The sequence below is a fragment of the Malurus melanocephalus genome, unplaced genomic scaffold, assembly GCF_030028575.1.
Source record: "Malurus melanocephalus ecotype Western Australia unplaced genomic scaffold, MMel_1.1 scaffold_73, whole genome shotgun sequence".
Lineage (NCBI taxonomy): Eukaryota > Metazoa > Chordata > Aves > Passeriformes > Maluridae > Malurus > Malurus melanocephalus.
This window is the reverse complement of record NW_026623305.1, coordinates 2,572,427-2,597,422: the sequence shown is the minus strand read 5'-3', so window position 1 is coordinate 2,597,422 and position 24,996 is coordinate 2,572,427. Positions and strand designations below refer to the sequence as shown.

The 24,996-nt window shown below is 36.9% G+C and overlaps 1 protein-coding gene across 6 annotated transcripts in view; it reads right to left on the bottom strand.

Moving 5' to 3' along the window:
• Positions 1-207: 207 nt before the first annotated feature.
• The window catches only part of U2SURP (U2 snRNP associated SURP domain containing), a 43,894-nt gene continuing 19,105 nt past the window's right edge, over positions 208-24,996 (bottom strand). For 3 of the 6 annotated variants that reach the window (XM_057366958.1, XM_057366959.1, XM_057366960.1), the window contains 15 exons: positions 22,596-22,700; positions 21,455-21,521; positions 21,200-21,363; positions 19,939-20,101; positions 19,340-19,419; positions 18,232-18,319; positions 16,514-16,636; positions 15,442-15,598; positions 15,005-15,100; positions 14,341-14,407; positions 13,199-13,361; positions 6,153-6,263; positions 3,605-3,723; positions 2,642-2,818; positions 209-1,366 (listed from right to left, as the gene is read on the bottom strand). In XM_057366958.1, the coding sequence (XP_057222941.1) occupies positions 1,228-1,366; positions 2,642-2,818; positions 3,605-3,723; positions 6,153-6,263; positions 13,199-13,361; positions 14,341-14,407; positions 15,005-15,100; positions 15,442-15,598; positions 16,514-16,636; positions 18,232-18,319; positions 19,340-19,419; positions 19,939-20,101; positions 21,200-21,363; positions 21,455-21,521; positions 22,596-22,700 (1,819 nt within the window). In that variant the 3' untranslated portion in view covers positions 209-1,227. Of the gene's footprint in view, positions 1,367-2,641; positions 2,819-3,604; positions 3,724-6,152; positions 6,264-13,198; positions 13,362-14,340; positions 14,408-15,004; positions 15,101-15,441; positions 15,599-16,513; positions 16,637-18,231; positions 18,320-19,339; positions 19,420-19,938; positions 20,102-21,199; positions 21,364-21,454; positions 21,522-22,595; positions 22,701-24,996 lie in introns of all 6 variants that reach the window. The other 3 variants (XM_057366962.1, XM_057366961.1, XM_057366963.1) reach the window with 3 other exon arrangements.

Sequence of the window (24,996 nt, the reverse complement as noted above, 5' to 3'; positions counted from 1 at the left end):
TCACAAGAGGCCAGATCCCTTTTGATTTGATGTTTTGATTACAATCTCCCCACACCTCCACACAGAAACACTGAGCCCTCCCCGTTTCTCATCCCTCCCCCTCTCCCACCCACAGAAAGCTTGCATGGTAAGGTGATGCAATTTAAAGCCACATCAATGCCTAACACACAGAACTGGTTTGGAGAAGGGAAAGCGTAACATGAAAAAAAAAAAAGTTAAACAGCCTCTTGAATCAAAAATATCAATAAATATGTAATCAAATTTAATCTTTCCTATCTTGAAGAATTTCCACAACAGAGGAATAAATTCAATAAAATCATGTAAAAGCCATCCTTTTGGAGTAAAAATCAGTTTTTGAAAAACAAGAGTGTACTGTAGGTTGCAATTRTTGTATCTATGCTTAAGAAATCACAGAGCCTGAGGGTTGCTGTCCTTTTAGTGTTCCCCATGYGTGCCACAAAGGTGGCTTGTGACTGAGACATCACATATATGCTACACACACACCCCCAGAGGATGTGCCTTTGCAGAGGCCCTTTTTAAAAACGAACAAAAACATTACTGTGGTGTTAGAAATATTCCCTACGATTAAAACAGAGAAATAGGAAGCAAAGATTTACCTGTAAAGCTTATCAGGTATGTACCACACTGTTCAACTCTTCTTACAGTAAAATCTGACAGCAGGGAAAAAACCCCATCCACTGGATTCAGAAGGTGCTTTTATCTGGATAGTGAAGCCAGTGAAAACAGGAACAGAGCCACACTCCACTGTCTGTCTGAAATACACAGTACTTCTAAACAAACTATGCACTCCCTTAGGGATCTGTGTCACCAGTGGGCCAAGAAAACAACGTCTTCATTTTCTCTTCAGATTTTATTTGAAATCTAATTCAAATTGTCAAAGCTACAAAAAGGGGGAACATTTGGGTTATTTCTGCTATGTCACAACATTCTAAAACAAAATATCACTACTGCCAGCAGATCAGTTACACACATTTCTGATGAAACTTCTAAACACAAAAATGCTTCTTTTGGGAAATAGTCACAATGAAGATATTTTGTACAATATAAAACAATGACAGGTCTACAGATGCCGATACTCATGAGTATACACGTGCATTCACAAAAAAAAAATCAGGAATGCTTTTTTGTTTTTAAACAGACTGTTCAGGCACAAAAACAAAACCGCATTTCCAGTAAGTGACAGCATCATAAAAAATATTAACATTGTCAGTGTTTGCTTTTCTTTGACTTCTTGTGAGATCTGTGAGGAGAACGGGACTGAGACCTGGATTTTTTCCCTGACTTTTTAGGGGATCTGGATCGTGATCTTCTTGATCTTTTGGGTGTCCTGGAGCCAGATGGCGACCTGCCAAAGAAAAAAAAAAAAGTTTTATATCACATACAGATAAAAGCATCTTTTTCCACAGTTATTTCTATTCCTTTATTGAGCCAAACAAGGTTGGGAAAATATTTTCCCCTAGTAAAGAAAGTAACAGAAGGATATCTTACTTTTGAGAAAAAGGCCATTTTTGAATTATAAGGTTTTGCAAGTATTTTGGGCTCAGCTTCAGTGCTTAGAACTCACAGCAAAAATAACACCAACTAACGTCCTTCAACCCACATCAGGAATTCACAGCCTTTCCCATAAGCCTCAACTACCTTGGCTCTTCTATTAATTTCAGGCTATGTCCATATAGAATTTACAAACTATGCTCAGTTGTGTCAGAGTGAAATACTTTTGACTCTCATCAAACATGTTCAGATTGTGGTGCAACCACACAGAAAAAGAATGAGCACAGAATAAATTTAATGTCATCTAACCCACACCTCATATATTGATCTAATATAATGAAAACTGAATGAGCATCATATTAACTCCACAAAAGCCCTTCAAATACTTTTCTACTTWTATTTGAAATCCTTATTTATATAAGCACAAGAATACTGTAGATTCGTGCTATGATTTTGTCAGTACCATCAAAKGAGTTTTTCTCAGCATGACTGAGGAATTTTGTATCAGTAAGATATCCTATACCTCTAAAAGAAGTGGAAGGTGAACTTTCAAGTTTCAAGTTACAGCAGCATTAGTACAATAAGAAAATTTCACCTCAAGTTTAACATTAACTAAAGACAAATATTTGTGTCAGAGTGGAGATTAAGAAATATCTAGTTCAGTAACAAAACCCCACATTGCAGTATCTATTTTTTTTCCTTAAAAAACAAACTATGTGAGTGAGAAGCTTCATGTAAGCTAATCATCAGTGAAAGGCTGCATGGTCACTGCAATTTGAGAGGTTCTATAGAAGGGCAATAGAAATTTTAGAAGGACTACAGAAGACTTGTCCTTTGAAAATAAAAAGCTAAGAAAACAGAAAGGTGCTCCAGTTTAAAGCAGTATTTCTTAAAATCACCAGTAAAGAGGTAAACAAAGCCACAATAGTGCAGAGTCTGGAGCTATCAGGGCAGGAGGCCGTGTACACTTCCAACCCCTGTGTCCAAAGACATTAACAAGGAACACGCACTATAGAGCACTGTGAGAAAGTACCCGAGTATCAAATGTGCTCTGCTAAAACAGACAGAGCCCAAAGCCACAACCAAACACAGGCATCAGCTTCCTGAAACAGAGAAGATACCAGCTCACCTTTTGCCYTTTTTACTGACATCTCTGGGGGAATCTTTGTGTGAAGAGCGGGAGCGGGAGCTCTCCTTGTGGGAGCGCTCGGAGCGTTCGGAGCGTTCCGAYTTGGGCGAGGGTGACTTGGCTCGGCGGCTGCCGCTGCTGCGGGACGGGCTGGGGGACGCGCTGTGCCGCCTTTTCCTGAGCACATCCACACACACACACACACACGGGGAGGGAAAACAAACAGTGAGAAAATCTGTTCCTTTCTGCACGGGTTTTCTTTAGCCAATATAATGTCAGACACTTTWAAGTAATTAAAATATTGTAGGCTTTTTATTATTAAAACAAAACAATCAAGTTTAACATGTGCAACTGTTTTTCTCTGCTTGAAAAAAATTAAGGCCTGTGAGTCATTCTGTAGTGTAAAAACATTCTGTCACAGCTCCCTGAAAAGCAAGGCTTTTTACCACACCTACACTTAGAATCATGGCACAGTTTGGCTATGCAAATATTAGAAGATCGAGTGTTCAATCAACTACCCCAAACCCAGCTGTTCAGAAAGATCTGCACGATGAGATGAGTAACATTTAAACCACCATGTATCGTTAGTGGTCTGTCCTCAGGACAGYTCTGTGACTAAGACACTGCAGGCAATTCACTGCTACAAGAGAGTTAACCCCGTCTGCAACTGGTCATGACTTCACCACACTTCCCAAGGGCACAGATCAGCCAAAGGGCAACTCTGTTCACAGGGGAAATGGCACCTCACTTAGGGCCAGGTAAAAACAACAATTGCTTTAACATTTTGGAGTATGTTTTAATAGCCAAAGCCTGGGTTTTGTTTGGGTTTTTTTTGTTTTGTTGGGTGTGTTTATGTTTTTCATTTAAAATCAGATGCATGATACAAGGTAATTTCAAGGCATTGCATACAAAGACACTGTGAGAGCTTTCCTCCCATCCACTTCACTCCAAGGAGAGCCATACCTCTCTTTTCTTGTTGGTGTACATTCCTCCTTTTCCTTCTTATCTTTGGACCTGGTCTCAGACTTCTCCCTGTCCTTTTTGTCTCTGTCCCGTTCTCTTTCCATCTCTTTTTCTTTTTCCTAGATTATTAGATGCATTCATGATTTCAGGTAAGGTGTGAGTAATTATTAGAGGCAATCAAGCTAATCACAAACAGCACAAAAGCACTGAACACTGATGGAACACAGCACATGATCTGAACTAATGGTCACAACTTCAGCCTTTGCTCCTGCTTGGTACACAACACAGACATTTACTGCAACACAAGCACTAACAAAAATGCTTCTCACCCTATGTGAGAAAACCCGAGTATCTAACTGGAAATGAACAGTCTTCAAAGTTACAAATTTCAGAGAAATATTACAGTTGTAATAGATTTTCYAAACTAAATTAAACATGGAAGAATATCAGGAACCTCTTTCTACTTAAAACATATGCAYTCATCCTCATTTATCCAGACTGAAAATGTATCTACTCTCATAACTAGAAGCCCTCTAAAGAAGAAGCAAAAATACAAAAAAGATTCTGCAATAACATTTGATCTGTTAAAACCGAACAACTATGGGCCATTTCTAGGCATCAACAGGACCATTTTGAAAGAAAATATATATGCTGAGTACACTCTGTCTGTCAAATAGAATAGAAAATTAATTATATAAAAATAAATCTCATCAGCAAGTCTGAACATAGAGATCAGATGATGTGGTTTTTAGTACTGGCATTAAAAAAAAAAATCCTTCCATGCCAAAAAATAAACAGATATTCCCTGCATACCCCATAAAGAAGATTATGAAGGGGTGATTTATCTAAATGGAAGAAAGGGGGGATGGTAGGAAAAAAAAGAAAAAAAAAACAGTAGAGGGAGGGGAGATAAGATAAATGCAGGAAATACCAAGACATTTACACTCATCTGGTCTCATGTCACTTTTACAGGGAAGACTTAGCAGTAAAACTTGGAAGTGTCCCTTATCCTCATACCTACTCTAACAAACTGCTGTTAGCTATCTCTAAAATTACTGCACTCCCAAGATGTGTCCAGTGTATTTGATAGCATAACTAAGTATTTCATCCTGATAAGTAAGAATAAACACTATTTTAAATAGCTCTAAGTTTCTAATCTCTAAACAATATACAATGCTGCTGGGAAATTACTCTTGGAAAGCTTATTGTAAGTTTGACAAAAAAGAATGACCAACCACCAAGTTCATGGGAAATGTAATCACAACCAGTATTACATTACTATTATAAAAASTTATATAATGCCATTTATTATGGCATTAAAGCAAAAGATGAAATCATTACCTTAACAACAGAGTTTCTATTGTTTTAAAGAATAGTTATAAAGACCATTAAATATTTCTTTCTTTCTTGAAAGAGACAATTATTAAAAAGCCAAAATAATGTGAACTGGTTGAACTAATTCAACACAAGACATCCAAGACAACTACAACTTYATCAGCGTTTTTCACTTCATCATTTTCTGTTTGTTTTAGCTACTATCTCACTAAGCATTCTGTGTTTAATGTATAAATCATTTCTTTTAAGAAAACAGCAAGAAAGTGGCAAGTTTTACAATACCACTATATTCAAAATGAAAGTTACTTATAAAAGTCTTAAAAAGTCTTAACTGCAGTCTTAACTGCTAATATCAACCTTCAGTGTGTACATGTCCTTAGGGATCAGTTTACCTAACTTTTACAAATCTCTTTCTTCAAGGCACTGTGCATTAATCACACACTGAGCACCAAATAATGGAAATAACAAGTGACAGAAAAAACCATGGTGGAAACTGCTTATTTGTGTTTAGCTTCCAAGGAACTGCATTGGTACCTAATTCCATCACTGATCTGTCAGGCTGTGAAACCAGATCAAAAAAATAACTGTCACTTACCCTCTCACTAAATGCAATGTCCAAAKAGGTTATGTTTTTTCATTATGTTTCAAAGGTTTGGGATCACATCATATCACATACAAGGTGTTAACTTTTAAAGCCACTCTGAACTCATAATCCAGAGAGGACTACTAAAAATGGTCATGGTTCAGAATTAGCCACATTTGGGTGAATGAATGAGCTGGAATTATTCAGGAAATTTAGACACTGGAGAATCAGAAACACACATGCTGCTTAAAACTATTCCCTTCCTTCAGAAGCATTTAGCACAAGAGATCAATTACTAAAAGCAAAATGGAAAGTCTGATAAACCTTCAATTGACAGCTGTCCCTTTGCTTTCCCACACCCAACAGTTTGCTTCATGCAGCAGATCCAGAATTGCTCTCTAAGATTTCTACACACTCCATGATATCCAGTTGTACAGTGGGAAATACTACAGTATTTTGATTTAAAAAGGAGAATGTGTGTATTCTGTATTGGACTTAAACATGCAGTTTGACATTACAGTACTATTTTAACAAGAACCATGTGTTTTATGTTTAATGCCACCTTACACTTGATAAACTCAATAAAAGTCTATCACAGAATCAGAGGCAAACATAAAGAACAGGTCTTACCCTCTGGAGCAGCTTGTCTCTATAGTGTTCAACTTGTTCCTGAAAACTCTGGCCTGGTTTCTTGGGTCTTTTCCCAGACTCTAACTCATCCTGAAACTTCATCACCTTAAGCTGTGGAAATAATACTGACCATTAGATTACTGAGCTTATTATTATCCAGTTAGGGATGTGGCTGAAAGGGAAATTTCCATGATTTATGATCTGTGTTCTTCATTCCTTCTATACAAGCTTGTGCACAGAGATACTAAACTTTTTTAAACTGGATCAAAGTAACAAAMCCGCACACTCATCTGCAAGCACCTGCAGTTGTTTACAGACACGGTAAGAACTAAAAATAGAGGGAATTTTTTTCTGTTATTCTACTAATTCTGTTCCCATCATTAGTACACTGAACCCTTGTATTTCTTAGGTCATTATCTGTTCYTTTTCTTTCAAAATGAAATCATTTACTGCAGGTGTCAATATGTTCTTTCAACTTCTCTTGTCTACTTCAAAGTTTCCTTTGGAAACTGTCTTTTTTTCCGTTTAACCCTAAATGTTAAAATCAAATGACTGACATAATTAGGACATAAGACAATGCACCTCCTCCACAGGGTTGTTTGCACAGAGTGGCTGATTTGAAAGAACTGATTTTTACTAACATAATACTTTTTCATGTGCTAACAAGCTTAGCAACCGAATTCAGTTCTCAAGTGCTGCGAAATGTAACACTAAATGTGCTGCAGTATCCTCAACAGAGTCACAAAGTTAAGCAAATGTCAGAATTTTTCCATGTGTTCTTTTTTGTGAGCTGTTTTTTGGTTTGGGATTTGATTTTTTTTTTTTAGTCTACATCAAGTTGATTCACATCATGAAACTTCACTCACATCTCTTATCATTTGTCAATTCTTCATTCCTAGTGACATGTCCTTGTACAAAAAATCCTTCAAATTGTTTGGAGGAGAAGGTGTCTCTTTTTTGGGGAAGGAGAGAAGAGCTTAGCAATAATTCAGGTTGTATTTGTCAACCCTCTTCCAAATGTTCATGCTCTGACCCTCCCGCACTTCTTGTTCCAGTCCCTACATCGTATATATGAGTASATTTTTTCAGTGCTCAAGGTTTTATTTTTAGCAAACACAAATAGTYGTTTTCTCTTTAAAAAGATTTAGTTCTTCCACACTGAAAACACGGAAAGGAAAAGACTTGCAACTGCCTGTTTTGATTATCTGAAAGGGTACTTATTCTCCTGCTCCTCAATTCCCCAACATGTAGTCACAAAATCAAAYTCTAAAGGCTTGTTCTTCCCTCTCAAAAATCCAGCAGACCAGATCTAATCAGGCCTTCCAGTTACAGACAGAAAGGTTATCACAAAARCAAACTAATCATGAGTATGTTAAGAAACATAAAACCCAAGAAAGGATAACAGAATTTGGAACAGGATCCCCTTTCCCTTCAGTTACAGAGCTCCTGCCAACACCACATTTTTCATTTTAGTATCATACATAAGGGAAAAACTCGCTTTCAGGAAAAAAAATGAAATAAAACTTACAAAAAGCACTGTTATCTCATACCACAGTACATTTCTGTCAACTGTTCTGTTCCCCTCCYTCACTTACAGAGCCTGCTCTACCTGCAGTTGAGCATTTTTTCTTAGAGTTCAGCCAATGGAAAACTGTYATTTGTCACATACCACCTTCTATAAAGGCATGCTTTTCTTCTCCCCCCCGCAAATGCTGAGTTTCAAAGGCAGAAATACCTTTTRGAACCATATACTCAGTGTCACTGTGTACCAGCTGTTCTGGTACGAAATCAGGATAGCATTCCCTACCATCATGTAAACTCCAAGGTCATCAGTTGCTCAGCACATTCAATACCAAACAGGAGAAGTATGGAGGAGGCTTAGCTGATCCAGGAAACCTCTTGGGCTGTCATGGTATGAATATGCCCATATCATTTTAACATTGTTTTCCCAACTAAATAACCCAGATAATTTAAAAAAACAAAACAAACACAAACCCAAACCAACAAAAGTCCACAAAAAAACCTCCATCAGTGTAAGATTTTATTTCTTTATATTTTTAGCCAACCAAACTGTGACAGTCTCTGTTTAACCGTATTTTGAAAGCAAGGAAGCCTAAGTCAATAGCCCAAAGTAACCTAAGATGAAAATAAGCAAGGAATCCAAACAACAGGCTTTACCTGATTTAATAACCTAAACTGGATGCAAAAAATGCTGACATGCAGGGCACACAACCCACTGTTGGCAGAAAGTTTAAAATGGCAAGAGGMATTATTTGTATGTAACTTCTCCAGAAAGTGTGGGTGGAGTCGGGGGCTGAAGGTGGTCATTAGCAGGTGCCTTGAAAAGAGAGAAAAAAGGAAAAGCCTACCCTATGGTAGRCTATCTCACTCAACACCTGCCCAGACTCCAACTATGGCAGGATCATATGGCTTCCTGAGACAGCTGTGGTCTTTCAGAGACCAGCCATGAATGGCYCTCTCCTCCGCACAATTGCTGTCTGTATCTCCCTTTGAACCCATGTAAACTGACTCCTTTTAAAAGATGCTGTGGGCAGAGGAAATGAGCTCTAGTACACCCTCTGGAAAAGGTGACTAAGTGTTACAAAGTGCTGAGATGCTATCAACAGCTCACTACAGAAAGATCAGGCTCTTTCACCTTTCTTCTCCACTCCTGCACTCCAAACACAGGGTCCCACTTGCATCTTTCCCTTGCACCAACTGCAGCGCCTGCATGAGCCTTCCATAAGCCAGAAGTTCACTCTCCTCCCCAGTTTCAATTTTCCCTCCCTTAGTGAGTACTGGGTCAGGGACAGAACGGGCAAGTGTCAGAGCCTCACAGGATCAGGATGTTTCCTCACCCAGCAGAGGWGAGCAGTTAATCAGATCAGCTCATCCTACACCTTCACATATAGAGGCTTTTGCGATTTGCTCTCATCCATCATCACTGTAACTGTGTTTTAAAAGACAGTTCCAAAGTCCATGAAGAATTATTAAAAAAAAATCAACCACTCAATTCAAATTACTGTCACTAAACTTAGATGCCTGGTTATGTGCCTTCACCATTTCACTGCTCATTGTACCCTGGCCACAGTGAATACTCTTCTCATGATCTTTCCAACCACAGTATGGGAAGCTCATATTCCGACCATACAGTTCAAGACACTCCCTGAGGAGATAGAGATCCCTAATACTTAGGCTTAAATCTCCTTAAGCATCTAATTGATGAATTTGTAAGCATTTCACTTTGCAAACCTGCACTGAGAATGAATTAATATAATTCTTTAACTATTCTTGTTCAACAGACAAGAACTGTTAACATGTTCATTTTCTAGGAATAAATATACTGACTTTTATCTGGACTASCCCTGACGTCAGTAATAGGTATGATAAAATGGAAGGGGAAAAATTTTTCAAATCTGTGTGCCATAACTTTGCAATACTAATTCCTTAGAGCAGYCTCCCAGAGCAGAGTTTACAGTCTTCAGAGCCTGCAATGCAGAAGTGTCAGATATCACTGGAGTTGCTGTGACTGATCCCTACTTAATGCTCTAGTGCAGGATCACATTTCTCACTAACGCCAAGAGCTCTCTCCCATGAGATCAAAACAAACACTCCACAGCATCCCTCTTGTCTATTGGTTCTCCTCTGGAGACTTCTTCCCTCTCTCCTTGAACTCAATTGAGCAGAGTTTAGAAGGTTGAGCCTTTGCTAGAAGCTGAGGCCTTGATTACAGTTCACCCAGGAAGTGAACAAGCTAAGGGAAAGTGTAACATTTCGCTACCATGGCTCAGGGCAAACTGAAGCTCAGCTTTTTCATTTAGATACCAACAGGTGTGCTGTCAGAAGCCTCCCTTACCAAAAACTAATCTGCTTCCAAAAACCGTTCTTGGTTTTCTGATCTTCTGCTGATAGTGTCTGAGTCCATGGACAGGGTCTTCAGTGCAAAAAGGCTTTTTTACAAGAGGTTACGCCACAATCACAGCCTCTGAACTTAGAGCAGCCAGGTTCAAACATAACTAATTTGAGATACATCAGCTGCCTGCAACATATTAGGATGAACTAGGAAGCTGATCACCAGATGCTTTTGCTTGGTAAGTAATTGCACTCAAATGTAGACTGATTAGAAACAGGACTGACATCCAAACAGACCAAAGTGTTTTGATTTTCTTTAGAACACTCTTGCCCCAACAATGGCTGTCATAAGTCCTAGATTTTGCCAGAAGCAGAGCAAAATATTTCTTTGAAAGCTTCACTTKCCCAAGAAGTCTATGAGTAGTGGAATTTCTAGAGCTAAAATATTATCAACAACAGATGAACAGATTTACTGACGTACACTTGTGAAATATCTCTTCTGCCATAACAGCCCTCTGGCACGCTCAATCACATTCACAGGTTGCCAAGTGTCTTGGAGCTAGGCAATTCCTTGCTTTTGGCTTAGTGTAAAACAGAAATAGAGTCAAAGATTTAAAATAGACCAGACTCCTCTGAGTAGTCATCATCTTCAAAGAAACAACTGCTATAAATAGCAAAACTATTGGTTAMGCAAAAGCCAATTTGTCTCATGTGTTATTATAAAGCCACAATCAGTAGGATATTTAATGGGGTATCTTTATGCTGTTTTGCAGCTACAGAAACCTCCACAGACTGCAGAAACCAAAGGGTTATATTGTTCTAGTCATTATTACAAACAGCTCCTTTGACCTGACAAAGAAATACTCAAAAGTTGAGTATGCTGCACAATAAGCACCATAATCCAGAGAAAGRAATAATAGAAACTGAATGGAACTTCTTGACAAAGGTAACCACCTTTCCTTTGTGACATCCAGGAAGACTTCTTTGGCTCTTGGTAGAAAAAAAAATGGGACCTCAAATACCATCAGGGGCAGGGAGTGTTTGGTGTGGAGTCTGTGCATGGAGCAGGGAGGTACAAAGATGAGTAAAGCCAGCTACTGAAATGGACTAAACTCTTGTTTGACCCTTTTGGAAGCACTGGTATGTTTGATTTGTGAAGAGCKTGCCTCCTGCTGCAAATGAAGTCTATGCTGTGCCTTTTTGTTTGGAGTAGGATTATCAAAAATTGTGCAGCAAGGTGGAGMCAGAAGTAAGATACCTTAAAGCAAGGTCCAAAGAGGACTGTGCTGCTTCACTTTGTCTGTGAGTTTTTGAACACTCTAAGGGAACATGATTAATGAACAATTTAAATAATAAAATTTCCATTTTTCCACCACTTCAGAGCACTAAGGTCTCTTTACAAAGAGGCATACACCTTTCTTTTAGATGTCCCGGCAGGGAGGAAAGACACACACAGCACCACAAAGACYATTCTGGTATCTGAGTTATAATGTAATGTAACTCAATCGTTCCACACTTAAAAAATGGTTTAGAAATCACTGTTCTTCTGAGTTACAGGAAAGCCTCTGCTCCTGCTGAGTTCTGGAAAGAATTCACACTTCAGAAGGATTAACAGGGCTATGAGGGAAGACGAACAAAAGGTTACTAGCTTGCCTCCTCTGATGGCAGCAGTCTGATGGCTGAGGCCAAAGTTTGTTTCTTATTTCACTTTCTCCTTCCAGCTAACAAGCTTAATTCACTAACAGTGCCAAGAACTGTTGTTTGGATTAATGAATTTTTAAAAAATGCATGAAAAAATGTTTTTCAGCATCCCTGGCAGCCACGGTGTAGACTGTGTAGCTAGAGAATCAGACTTCACCAATTTTTTTGCCAAATATTTTATAAAACAGTTTTTACAGTGCATATTAGATGGCACAGTTGTTAAAGCTGGTAATTGGTTGGTTTTTTCCTCAGCTTCTTCTCTCAAATTCAATAATGGATGTGGGTTTTGGCAGGGGTTGGGTACACACTAATAAGAAACCATGACTGTGAATGCTTTGAAGCAGTACAAAGAGTACTTTCCTGTCAATGACAAACTTGAGGAAAATTTTAAGTACTCCTACATAAAGTCTGAAATGTTCACAAAAAAAAAAAAAAGTTCTGCTCTTCTGGCAATCCCACAAGTCTGAAACCAAGACGGTAATTTRCTTACCAAAAAGAATACAACGCAAACTTGCACTTGAAAAACTCAAATATTTGSTACCTAAAACTCTTACTGAAGAATACATTGATGAAAGAACTTAAAACACTTGTGCAGTGTAAAACTGACAACACTTAAAGCAAATCACTGCCTAATCTGCCTCCACAACTGCCAGGACAACATTTATAAAAGAGATACTCAATCTGAAAGGAGCCCTTTCCATAACTGTTACAATCAATATTACAGCAACATGAAAATTAGYTTTACTTGTACTTTCATTAGTCTAACATCATGTATTTTCTACAAAAATACTGCCACCATGAGTCAGGTCAGACATAAATCCCGTTCAGCTTCTCACATTCAGAATTTACTCACTCAATATGGCTATGTATCATGAATGTTCAAACTGCTGTGCAAAGCAAGATATTTCTCAGTGCATAGTGAGAGTCTATTAATATCAATAAAATCTGAATAGTTAAAGGGAGGCATATTTGAGAGAAACAACAGTTGTGACATTTTAAAATATTATTGGCTGAACATCTTAGATGGGGCTTTGTTAATGGCTGACTTTAGYTAACCAGCACATTACAGCATAAACAGGAAGGCAGCCACAATTCCACCTTCAAAACATTACCCAGGTTATCACCTGTCATTTGGAGATGCTACAGCAACAGTAAGCATTTAGCAGCTCTTAATATCACTCTAATGCACTGAACAGAAGGTGCAAGAATTCTGGTATTCAATGTCCCCCGGGTTTAAATATTGAATACAAGCCAGAAAGTCACATAAAATTCTAAATCTGATTTTGCATGGCAGGGTGTGTCAGAAAGGCTTCACTGCTAGACAAAGTTTGTGCTAAAACGTTTAAAAATATACCGGACAAAAGGAAAAACTTACTATATAACTGAATTATAATTATTTAAGTAAAMATAACTACCCATCATATGTAGAGAACTCAGGGTGGGGTGAGGATTGGAAAGGTACAGAAGGGTGGCAGAAAACACCCCATGCTCACCTCTATCTCTCGGAGTTTGGCACGCTTTTCTTCACTCATTTCTGAGTATTTGACTGACGACTTGGATTCAGGCATTTCCTCTTTAATAGGATTGGAATACATGTGCTGTTCTTCTGACTTAGAACTCTGAGTGTCTTCTTCATCTTCACTTTCTTCTTCTTGACTTTACAGAAAACATACAGAATTAACTAAGATATAACAAATATCTTAAATATATATGAATGTACTATTTCTCCTACTTAGTTTCTACAATTGGTTACTAGTTTTGGAATCTGTTAAGTAAGATTATGTAAAAGTCTCCATCTGCAAATTAGTGTCCATCTGGGAAATAGTTATCTTTTTCATCTAATTCAAYTGTTAGTTTTTATTACTCACACAATTTACACTTTTCACGGAAACAGAGTGCAGAAGAACTCATGAAATTTATAGTCATCAAATACACCTCTACCTCAGCTACAAAACAAACCCACTCCCTCACAGCAGAATCTCAAAGTGCTTTCACTGTGCTTTTCAGATTTAGTAAGTTAAACAGAAGAACAAAATTTATTTCTTTTGCTTTTGGGAAATAAACCTGAGACATGGCAAATACCCAAAATTATATTCCCAGAATGGCCACTAGAGTGCTGCAGGACTGCATGCAAAGCAGGAAGTATTTACATTAACAGATGCTCTCAGCTGCCTAGAGAGCAAAGTAAACATCAACTCAAACCCAACTTCTGCTGGCAGGGAGCCTACCAGCATCCAACAAACCACACACCTCACAGCACTACYCACTGTGCTTGGCTCAGAAGCAAGAGACAGAGGTTTACATCCATTCATATGGATGTAAAGCAAGATAGCATGATTTCCATATTACTACCTTAGTTCTTACTATTTGATGCTAAATTCTCAAACCAGCATGAGTTTAAAGACTATAGGTAACAACTCTACCAAAAGGTGTAATTTATCATGTCAGAAAAAAATTGTGGGGGCTGAAAGCAGGCTGCACTAAAATCCTGTTTTTTCTCAGTTTTCTTATTTTCCTACTTTGAAAATTTCGTGTTTGTCCAACTCTTGTAATATATAACCATCTTATAAGGACTTCCACTTCACTTCAGATACATAAAATAAGTATGTTTTCATTAGAATTGAAAAGTATTTACTTTTGAATTTCCTCCTCCTCAGATTCTTCATGTTGGTCAAAAAGCTCCCACTTAGAAGTAGTCACAGCTAGGAGAGACAGTAGGATAAGTTTAACAATTAAAGAAATTACCACTTTATCTGAAAACTARTATTTGTATAATAGTAAGATGTATAGTATGTAATATGTAAGACATAATATGAATTACATTGTGGTAAAATTTCCTAGCATTTAGCACTTAATACAAATTTTCTGTTCCATGGAAATACTCAAACCAGCCCATTATAAGAATATTTACTTTTCACAGAGCTATTCACTCATATTGCATATCACATTCAATATCCTTYAAGAGTAGATAAGCATTTGTCAGTTTATAAAATATTATCTTTCAAAACAAAATTTGGAAAGACTGCCAACCCCATACCCAGATTTTTTTTGTTTTCAGTATCTATTCTTAATGAACTGGAAATTAGTTTTGAGGGTTGAGAGGTCACTGAAGTAGAAGAACCATAATAGAATACACTATTTTTCTTTTTTGGTTAAAAAAGTGAACAAGTTAAAACAGAAAATCCCATATTACAAGATGAATCCAGTTAGCATTTTAGCACAGATCAGCTGAAAATAATCATTACATAACCGACCTTATGCTTCCAGTTTACTTCAGGAAAGATACTTTCAAAACTAACCTTGAGCTTCCAGTTCCGATTCATCCACTGCCTCCCACTTTGAAGGGGCAACTTTAAATATGGGCTCATTCTTTTTTGAGTCTTCAGTTGTATCCACTAGTGGAGAAAGAGACACAGAAAAATAATTTACAAAACTCTTCAGAAGCTGAAACCAAAAAGTACTACAACAACAATCACAATTAAATAATGAAACAGATTCTACAATTTTAATATTTGCAAAGAAAAGAAAGAAGGGTTTAGATCCTGACATGTGTAACATCAGAAGACATCTCCTGTGTTTCTGAAGCAATTACTATCTAAAAGCAAGTTGAAATTAACCAATTCAACATTTTACAAAGCCACATGACAGATCAATTCTAGGCTGTATTTCTAAAAACTGTGAAGAAAGAAAATATCAAAGACTTMAGATTCAATTTGAAAGCTGAAACATTTCGTACAAGGAACTCCATCAAGATCATCATCCAGCGATTTAATTGGGACTCCATCCAGATCATCAATAGGAGCAGCATCAATAGGAATTCCATCCACATCTTCTAATGGAGCACCATCGAGCTCTTCCTCAATGGGAGCACCATCAAGATCATCCGGTACTTCCTGAAAGCAAATAATAGGTAAGTACTTCAAACACAAATCTACATTCCTTTCCTTTACTTCTCAAATTATCAARTAATTTCCTTTTAGAGAAGCACTTTTATAAATACCAAAACCTCAAAAAAAATCAACAACTTTTGCTAACAAGTATACTTGCTTATTGCAGAGGAAATAACACAACAATATCTTCCTATAAAAAATTCAAGCAAGAACTTGGAACTTGTCCACAATGTACTGGAAGCTTTCCAATACTTATATTGAAAGAAACAGATATTAAATTGAGGTTAGTTCAAAATCAGCCAATTACAATCAGATAAATTATACTTAATAGATATGAAGGTTTCCCCAAGACCAGTAAAATGAACAACTCAGAGAAATGGACCATTTYGCAGGAACATTAATGTAAGGAACACACAAATTATAAACACAGCTGTGTATTCTAACTTGTCAGGTACGAGCACTGTCCTTCATTTGTGTGAGTTCACCCCGCTCTTCCACTCAGAGAGATCAGCTATGCTTTCAGTTATACTGCTGCTCTCCCTCCCACTGTTCTGAAAGGTATCTTTCCACACAGTTACGATGCCTGAAACTCCATTCAAAATTCAGAGACAGCTACTACAGAGTATTTCCAACACAAAGGAAATACCTGTCATTCTGCACTAGTCTTTGCTCTGAAACAGTTTCACAATATTACTTCACAACAGCACCTCATCTACAAGCACCTCATCTACAAGCAAGACACACAGATTAAACAGTATTTGAATTTGAAAATATGTTACACCTCTAGGAGCAAAGACTTTGAGGAAAGGAAGGTTTACTCACCCTGAAAGAGAGAGCAATATAATCCTTGCCAGCCTTATTTTACATTTACACTTTTTTCCCCTGCCGTCTGCAAGCTTCACTCCTGCGGTCACTTACCTCTGTTTCTTTATCTTCCATGATATTTACAAGTCCCAAGAAAATATTCTGTAGTTTGATCAGAAATGGTTCTGGATAAATTGCCCAGTCTTCCCATGCTCGGAAGCATGTCATTACCCGTTGCTAGAAGCAAGAGGAAAAAAAAATGCTAAAACGCTTGTATTGTGAAATTTTACGTGATGGGAAATGGACCACAGAGAACTGCTACTGTAAACAACTATTGCTAAGTAGTTCCCTACTGAAGTATATTACAATGATACCATGCTGGGCAAGTATAGTAATTTTACAAAAATACGTATATAGGAACATTTTAAGAAACCTCACTTGGGTTTCATTTTCACTTTAAATTCCTGCTACATTATGCATTCTGGCTGTGCCCAGTTCAATCCTGCCAGTAAATTTCATTCTGTCACAATGTTCAAAGCAGGTGCCTCTACCAGCTCTAGGAGAAAATATCTTTCTGYTTGTAAAATAAARTAACTAAAATAACTAAAATTAACATTGGCTCATATATATTATTGAACTGAAATTGTGTTCCTACTTTCATTTTATTCAGCCTGGAGAAGAGAAGGCTCTGGGGAGACCTTAAGAGACCCTTCCAGCACCTAAAGAGGCTACAGGAAAGCTGAAAAAGGCCTTCCGACAAGGGCAGGTAGTGACAGGACAARGGGAGAATTGCTTTAAACAGAAAGAGGGATGTTTTAGATTAGGCATTACCAAGAAATTCTTCAATGTGAAGGTGCTGAGGCACTGGCACAAACTGCMCAGAGAAGTTATGGAKGCCCCACCACTGAAASTGTTCAAGGCCAGGCTGGATGGAGTTCTGAGCAATGTGGTCTRGCGAAAGGGGTGTCTGCCCATGGCAGGGGGTTAGAACAAGATGATTTTAAAATTCCCTTCCAACCCAAATAATTTTATCTTTTTTTTTTTTAAGCATATTTGAAAAACCATGTTTCAGTTTGACACATTAAATCCAACTGAAGATGCACATTTATTTTAAAAAAAATCTGCCTCTCTTTACCATAGAATTCTACAAAGTTTGAACATAGCATATAAATAAAATTGATTCTCAGTCTAGAGCAATTGGGAACAGAAGACAGTAGGACAACAAGGATGAAGACCTTAATATAGAAAAACTAACTACACCATAAGCTTTGTATTTAAAGCCTCTGACTGAAAACAAGAAAAAAGAAGTGCAGAGGCATCGTGGATACAGAAAGGAAAGGGGCTGAGCATGAGAAGCAGAGAGCATTCCATCTCAARATCACACTCTCAATGTGTCAGAACTCTACCCATGGTCAGAACTCTAAAACAAAGCCTGCCACTAAAAACATTTAAAAGTAACTTTATGGTGTTCTGCCCRTGAGTTTCTTTCCACACTCAGCAGCACCTAAGTTGATTTCTGAAACTGAAAATTAGGTGGCCCAAAACCAATAAGAAAGCTAGAAGGCCTTGCCTGTAATTCAAGTAACAGATAGACATCCTCTCAACTCCACAACTGTACATCTATACTGGTACACTTCAGCTSGTAGATGCTTATTTCCTTCTTTAARTTCAAGGCTATCSTTGCAAAAGAGAAAACTTTTTWWAAATTATTCTTTTTAAAGCCCAATTAGGGACCTTGATGTCTAARCTACCTATCATAGTATGCAATCTCTTGTGCAGGAACATCTATTTATATGACTTCTATGTCATGTAAATAACAATGAAATACATACCTTGAAATTTTCAGACTGTAAATGGCCTTGTATTGTACGGTAAGTAGCATTGAGATCAGAGAATATCTGACATAATTTTGTTTCAAAACTAGAATTAAACATATACATTTCTTTAGTTAAACTTTGTAGTATTTTTTTTCTGGACATACATAATTCATGAAAATACCTGGGACACAGGACTCAAAAGCACAAGGTTCTGATCCTTATAGAAGCCATGAACTGAACTATAAAGCAAATATGATTACTATATATTAAATCACCTTGGACAACAACAGAACTGTGAAGGGAGATCTTCACATCTGCTGCAGTCTATACACCCTGGAAAGATTGGAGGACGATAAAAGGAGTTTTACAACCTTAAACAGAATGAAAAATTGTCTCAAAATTCAATCTGTATTTTAAAAAAATTCTTAGTTATGCTTGTATTCTAATTTAATCAGTGAGGCCCTCAATGAAAGCACAGTGAGCAACAGCTGCCCAGCTTCCCTTGAGCTTCTCACAATGTGCAAAAAAATAAACCAGCACAACACAGACACATTGCAACAAGAAACATCAATTGCAATCACTAGCATTTTCTAACATGCTGAATATTTCCCATCATGCTGCCCTGAAATTAGAGAGACTCCAGGAAGTACACACGAACATCTCATATGACGAAAATACTGCCCCTTGGACATTTTTCCTAAATTCTCCTCAGCACCTTAGAAATAAAGTACATAACAACCTCTTATACTTTCTCCGAAGTTCATGGAGAGTTAAACCCTCCACATGTTAATAAAAATAAATCTGTTTCAAAAATTTACTTCTTTGCTTGAACTATTTGCTCTACCATATCTTGAATATTATCTACAGGTTCTTTCTGTCAAGAGGCACATGAGGTATTCTCACCTTTATGGAGTTCCATGCAAGTGGTCCCTTGCATAAGGCACATACATTTTTTCCATTACCAACATGCTACATCTTACACRTTTTCATGCAAACAGATATAAATACCATCAGTCTGTAATAGCAGCAGCACTGAAAAGTGTGAATTTCCCTAGAACCACGTTTATACAGAGATGAATATAACATTTTTTTTAACTGCCATCACCTAAAATGTTATACTTACAATTTTCTATAGTAGGAAGCATTGGCAACTTTAGCTGAAGAGTTGTATAACACATCTGACACTAGATAYAATCTTGCAATCTACAATAAAAAATGATATAAAAAATAATAGTTTACAATTTAAACTCAAATTTAAATTATCTTGAAAGTAGAGGCATTTCTTCAGAAGGAATACAAGACAGCTTAAACTATCTGGAAGCACCTAATTAGAATTAAGTGTAGCACAGCTATATTATTAATAAACATACTAAGAGGCAATTAGCCCCCTATTATGCTATAGGRTACTAACTACTGTAACATATTAACACAGAATTACAAAGGAGAATCGTGGCATTCCAGTTTTAATTGCCTCATTTGAAYAGATATCATTTCACTGTTTTCAATCTCACAGTAAGGCAGAACATTAGTTACAAGCAACTCTAGAAAGAATAAAAAGTAATAAAATTCCACAGTAAAAGGTCCTACTTAAATTCAAGCCCACATTTTAGTACAAAAACTCAACACTATCTGAAACTTTTTGAACAATGTTTGTAAATAACATGAATGAACTGCTACGTAAGCTCTTCCCCCAAAACACAAGATTATAGAAAATCTTCACACCTTCTTAGGAAGAGGAGTCTTKAGAATGGACAATGACTCTGTAATGCAGTCCACAATTTCTTCAGCAGCTTCCGCATTATTTAGACAGAAAACCATTGCATCACCAATATCATTCTTCCGAGGTGTTAATCCACGTAGAATTTCCTCTAGTTTGTCCCTCTGTCTGAAATACCAGCAATTTTAATACTTTCAATATAAAAGCAAAAATACTTTTGGGAATTTCCATTTAATAATGGCTTTTTGGTTTTCCACATTTAGGAAAAAAGCAATTTTCAATATTTAACACTCCTTTGCCTGAGTTCTTTCAGTGGTTCATGAATTTATGTGTTCATATTACATAAAGTGCAAAAAATTCTCATTTAAGTCTTGATTAGAGACAGAAATCAAAGAGCTGAAAAATACCTAATGCAGCACATCAGTATCTCTAATAAAGTAATTMTCTTTCTGGATTTAGTTTAGTCCTAAACCAAAATGGATAAATCKGAAGCATGAAAGTAATTTTTGCTGCAAAATAAGAAACACTGTATTTAGAAAGCTAGTAAATAAACAATTACTTCACATTTTCCCTGACCTCCATATGCAAAGAACATTTTTAAAAGAATCTCTATTTGAGCTTTTCCAAAAGAAGGTGTAAGAGAAAAACACTATGTATTACAACCTACAGAAGCATGACTGGTATGGTAACTATGATGAGAAGAATAAAACRAGAAAAAAAATTCCATGTGCTAGTAACACATTTGTAACAACCGCAGCAAATTTAAGAAAAGCAGGTCTCTATTTCCACTACCACAGCCATCTCCAGCAAAATGACTATTCACAGCAAAGAACTCTGATGTCTGTCTCTTGCTGGTTATTAACAGTTGCTCCCAATTTTCATTTCTGCTGAACAGCATCAGTAAGTTTAAGATTACAACTGTCTAGCTCATGAGGCCTTAACGATGTCAAGAAAGATGCTACATATCCTCACCTACGAACAGCAATAGAAAATGGGGAAAACCCCCCATCTTCCCAATCCCTTTCAATTAAAGGGTTAGTCACAACTGGAATGAAAGGTTCAATGAGAAATCTAACGAAATCCAGAATGTTTTTATCAAGTATGATCAGAAGCACTGAGGTTAAGAGACACTTACTTAGACACATACATAATACTATGACAAGTATGACAACTTAGGGGATGACACATTAAAACTACAAAAACACAGTGGGTGAACACAAGCAGACCAGCTATTAAGCAGCACTATAAATCAGTGGTAGCACATACTCTTCCTTGAGGGCACCCTTCTTGTTTGGTTCCTCCACAAACGCTTCTGTTTCYTGCTCTTCTGACATCCCATGCAAGTACGGATTCAATGGTGGTGGCCTCCAAAATGAACCATTTTTGAACATACGGAAGTCTTCTGTCCTCCACTTGGTTGGAGCATCCCCCTATGAAAAAAACAGAAGTATTTTTACTTTGTTGTTTTTTTTTTACTTCACTGTGCTTGAAGCCATGAATTATCACRAAAATTCTACTTGCCTGAAGAATTGAATAAAGCTTCCATCTATAATACACATGGGCTGGAGTCTGGTTTTCAAATAAAAACCTAAACCAAAGARCAAAGATAAGACACAAAGCATATTACAAATTTTGAACCAACGCAAATTCAAAGGAAGTAATTTTAATAAAAAACACCAAACCCTGTTCATAATCCCACCTTAGCTGCAGAGTGAACACAAGGCAGCTACAATCATGTACACCCACAGCACAGCCAGGCAGATAAGCAACTGTTAACACACACACATGCACACACTTGTTAGAAGCAGAACAGGGTCAGAAAGAACAACAGCACAACCTCACCACAAAGCACAAGAATCATCAGTGCAAAGAGTCACTACAGGAGCAACTGCAACCTCAGCACAAGTRATGCTGGAGCTTGCAGTTACACAGTGAGGTGATTCATCAGAAATACTGAATGACCTGAAGTTTTCCACTACAAAATTGTCTATCAGAACACCGGCAAAACCTGATGGAGGACACGGAGGACAAGCACCCCTTTTTTAATGGACAGGATATTTTGACCTGCGTATTTTCTCACTTTATATACAAAAATCATAAAAAGCAATTTGGAAACTGATACTTCGTTATTCCATTAATGACAAGTGCTGGAAATTCTCAAAACTTCCCTATGTCAGCTGAAGTTTAATTCTATTTGCATTGACATAAAAAAAAAAAAAATCACTTGYCGCTCTTGCTAAACGTTAGAAATTAGGTTCCAGGAGGAGCGGACCTTATATTGAGTTTTTTTATTTGGGGAAGGGGGGAGATTTTTTTCTTTTTTCAAAATGCGTGCTACTGCTTCCATTGATGACTGTGAATCCCTCAGAAGACTATGTGTTAAAAGTTTTGAATTTTTTTTTATATATATAGAAATGTATAATGCAGTGTGTGTGTGTGTGTACTATTTTACTTATTTACATGTACACATTAGTACAACTGGAATAAGAGTACATTCTTCCTTATAAAAGGAGAGTATAGCATTGGTGCAATTTGTAAAGTTTAAATCTGCATATAAAGATAGATACAGTAAAAGCAGTCTTATTAGTATTTCAAGAATGCAAAGTAGTATTAACAGTGAAAATACTGGTGTTATTTGAAAGTGAACAAATGTAATAAGCACCTGAACATGGGGTTGTTGATTTCTCGGTTCATGATCATGGCTTCGAACATGGGCCCTTCCCGAACAACAAACTCTATCATTCGATGTATCAAAGCGAGTAAATTCCTACAACAACAACACAGTTAAAGAAACATTGATTCAGACCTAACACTATATAAACTACACTCCACCTAAGATACTACAACTGTGCAGGAGATTATTTTGCCGTATTGTTAAGAAATCTGCGTAAAAGATAAGGTAACATGGAACATATTATAGCTTTGCATCACAGACACGGGCATTGTAAAAATCAAACCATGCCTAGCAGCAATGGAATAAGAATTTAAGAGACCTCTCTCCTGAATTTCCACAGCTTAGCCTACAACCATGTCTTGCTTAGCAGAAGCCTGATACACAAATATGGGCACCTGAACACCAAAGTACAATTAACTAGCAAAAACTAAGCCCTCATCTACATTGTCTAGAAGTAAGACTGAAGTGTTAGCTGATGTTCCGCAGGGGAACAAGTGGCTGAATAATACCCTCAAAATAAAACACACATACTTTTGAATATTCAATAGAATCTGCATTCAGCTTTCAAACTATTCACTATTCCTTTCATATTCACGTATGAAAGGAAAAGCAAAYAACCTTTTTGATGCCCAAAAGGGCAATGGTTCTATTAAATTTGGATAATCTCTTTTTGGTCAAGGCTCAACTACTGGCATAGAACAAAACTATCCATCATTTTGTGTCACACCATCCCACGCTCCCTCCCTCGTACACCCAGGAGAACCCAATCACAATTTAAAAAAAAAAAAAAATCTGTATCATTTCATTCAGCACTACATCCTGAGACAGGCAAGACGGATGTCAAGTGCACATTTTTCAAGCCCCATCTGAAAATGCAGAGTCAGTTCTAAGCATGCTAACAGGAGACTGTTATCAAAAGTACTTGATCAAAAGTACTAATGGCCAGTTTCCACCCTTTTGGGGGTTTTATGGAAACAGGGTCCTGAATTTTTAAAATAGATTACCTACATATAGCAAAAACTTCACAGCACGTGTCCTTTGAATGTGATGCAAGCCAAAAAAATACAGATTTTTACGTTTTTGTTTTCTTTGATGCAACAAATGGATATTGGTTCTTTATACGTAATTAATTGATTTCCATTTAGCATTGTTTTAATTACTGAAATTCCATAATTGTTACATTGTAAAGTTCCAGAATTTTCTATTACTTTTTAGCAATGAGGTGACTAGTTTCTACCATGAGTATTCCAAGTTCTGCCACAGATATAATGCACTATATTTAAAAAAAAATCAACTTAAAAACATAGTAACAGAAACCTATCCCTGCCATCTGCAAGAGTTGTTTTAAACAATCTATCATTGAATCTACATTTGCCTCAAATACAACACAAATAAAATCAAACCACTACCAGTTCAATTTTTCTGTCTGTTTTTTATAATCTCAGAAACATTGCAAAGAGGACAGAGTTTCAACAATTCTGTAGCCATTTTATTTACAGCAGAGTTCTGAAAGTCTAAATACCAAGAGTCTTGTTACATGAACTGTATTTGAAAACATCAGCAAGAAAGAAATCTACAATTAGCTCTCAAGCCTYTGAGTTACTACAGCATTCATTTCTTTTAAGGCAAGTCCAATGGGATCATTTCTGGCTTCCTGCAAGCCATCACTGATTTTCATCTAATTTTTCTTTCATCAAGTAAAATAAAGCTGTGTAAGAGCAGCTTGTGCTTGAACATCTGCTTTGTGAAGACCGCCGATGTATGAAAATAGATCCAGTTCATCCCAGATCTGAAAGGGGTTGTTACAGGCATTTTGCTATGGAAGTGAATTTCTCAGAAAAAAAGARATTTATTATACTTAAGATTTGCTGTTTACTAAATACTAAGGAGTAAGAGGCGTTAAAAATGTTATTGAAAAWTTTTAATTAAAGGAGAATAATTAAATGTATAATCCCACTGAAGTCAGTCAAAATTTTGGCATGATGTGATGACTCTGCAATGGTCTTAGCAATTGTCATTGGCAACTACCAAAACCATCAGGAAAAGAATAATTAAAAGTGTTTTCACATACAATTCATTTAACATGCGTTCTTATCATAGAGGCTTTTAAAATGCTGTAGTAAATAAAATGGACACAACTTTTTCTCTGACAGCACTGTCCAGTTTTACAAGTACTTGTTCTACTAAAAATGTTTCTCAAATCAAGACTCCTCCTGGTTGCCCCAATTACTCAAGTCTCTACCCAACAAAAATTGTACTGCCCTAAAATTCCATCAAAAATAMAATGCATTGGAGCATGTACTGACAAGTCTATTAATGCACTATACACAGCTTCACAAAACTCTTTCTGCCCCCTCCCCCCCCATGCGAAAAAAAGAAAAAAGGGACT